The sequence below is a fragment of the Austrofundulus limnaeus genome, unplaced genomic scaffold, assembly GCF_001266775.1.
Source record: "Austrofundulus limnaeus strain Quisiro unplaced genomic scaffold, Austrofundulus_limnaeus-1.0 Scaffold569, whole genome shotgun sequence".
NCBI lineage: Eukaryota > Metazoa > Chordata > Actinopteri > Cyprinodontiformes > Rivulidae > Austrofundulus > Austrofundulus limnaeus.
This window is the reverse complement of record NW_013952971.1, coordinates 233,817-235,111: the sequence shown is the minus strand read 5'-3', so window position 1 is coordinate 235,111 and position 1,295 is coordinate 233,817. Positions and strand designations below refer to the sequence as shown.

General features: G+C 39.8%; 1 protein-coding gene across 1 annotated transcript in view; it reads left to right on the top strand.

Annotated features, from left to right (window-relative positions):
- Positions 1 to 1,295, top strand: part of LOC106530869 (atlastin-2) — a gene marked incomplete in the record, with an annotated part of 43,224 nt that overhangs the window by 11,776 nt on the left and 30,153 nt on the right. The window contains 2 exon segments of the mRNA XM_014026579.1: positions 563 to 697; positions 793 to 897. Coding sequence (XP_013882033.1) covers positions 563 to 697; positions 793 to 897 — 240 coding nt within the window.

Sequence of the window (1,295 nt, the reverse complement as noted above, 5' to 3'; positions counted from 1 at the left end):
ACTATATGGTCACCCAACAAACACTTAACAATAGCCTCTACGAGCCAAATGTCTGGCTCACTGCTGCCAACTAGTGGTCAGAGGCTGAACTACAACATAAAAATGAACGGCTGGCAGGAAAGTTGACATTTTAAACCTTAATAAAAAATCGATACAGGGCTTTAGAATATCGATACAGTATCGGGAAATGAAATATCGCGATATTTCAATGTATCGATATTTTCTTACACCCCTAATAGAGACCTTATTGGTTGTGCSTTGTTGCCGTATAAATAAATTGAACTTTATTTTTTCATGGGAACTATCCCGTTTGTCACAGCCGGCTTTTATTTTACTTCTTCTGAACCAAAACTTAAAAACAGTGTCTGTTTTTATAAGTTAATTTTTATTAATTTCTTCATCTTTGTMAGTCATGTTACGTTAGTGACCAGTGTGGATCTTTATTTTCTTTAATGAAAGACTACAAACAATATGTCCATGAAGCTGCCAAACATGGCTCAAAATATTTCTATTCCAGTGGTGTAATATAATCATTTACTAAGTATTTTTGTCCATTTTTCAGTCAGCTAACTCATGGATTGGTGGTGAGGAGGAACCTCTTACCGGCTTCACCTGGCGAGGTGGCTGTGAGAGAGAGACCACAGGTATCCAGGCCTGGAGTGAAGTGTTCGTGGTGGAGAAGCCAGATGGAAACAAGGTTAGTTCTCAGCTTTGTGTGTCAGACATYGTAAAAATCAGGTTCATCTGTTGGACTGCAGTTGTGTAAATGTGCGGTATGTGTGTGTTTTCCAGGTTGCTGTTTTACTCGTTGACACACAGGGAGCATTTGACAGCCAGTCTACCATCAAAGATTGCGCCACGCTGTTTGCCCTGAGCACCATGACCAGTTCTGTTCAGGTGACCAGCAACCAGAACCCCATATCTGATWGTCTCTCTAGAATTGCTCCAGCCAAATAAATAACTTATTTCAAGAGTTTTATTGTCGCATACAAGCAGTTACACTGTGCAATGAAATTCTCACTTTGCWGTTCCTCCATTTAYCGACAGTCTGAAATAACTGGCTTGTGTGCACTCCAGGGTTCGGGTTTCGAAGAAAAAAATCTTGTCGAACCCTGGAGCGCKCCACCCCATTATTTACAGCAAGTAGTTCCACAAAGTTTCTGTCAGGCGTCTGCTGTCATTTTGCAGCTCTGCAGAAATGATTTGTTTAAATAAGCAACAGTGTTGRTGTAATAAAAATTGCAATTTTATCACAATCCAGAAATGGCAAAAGACAAGATGAAGTTACAAATAAT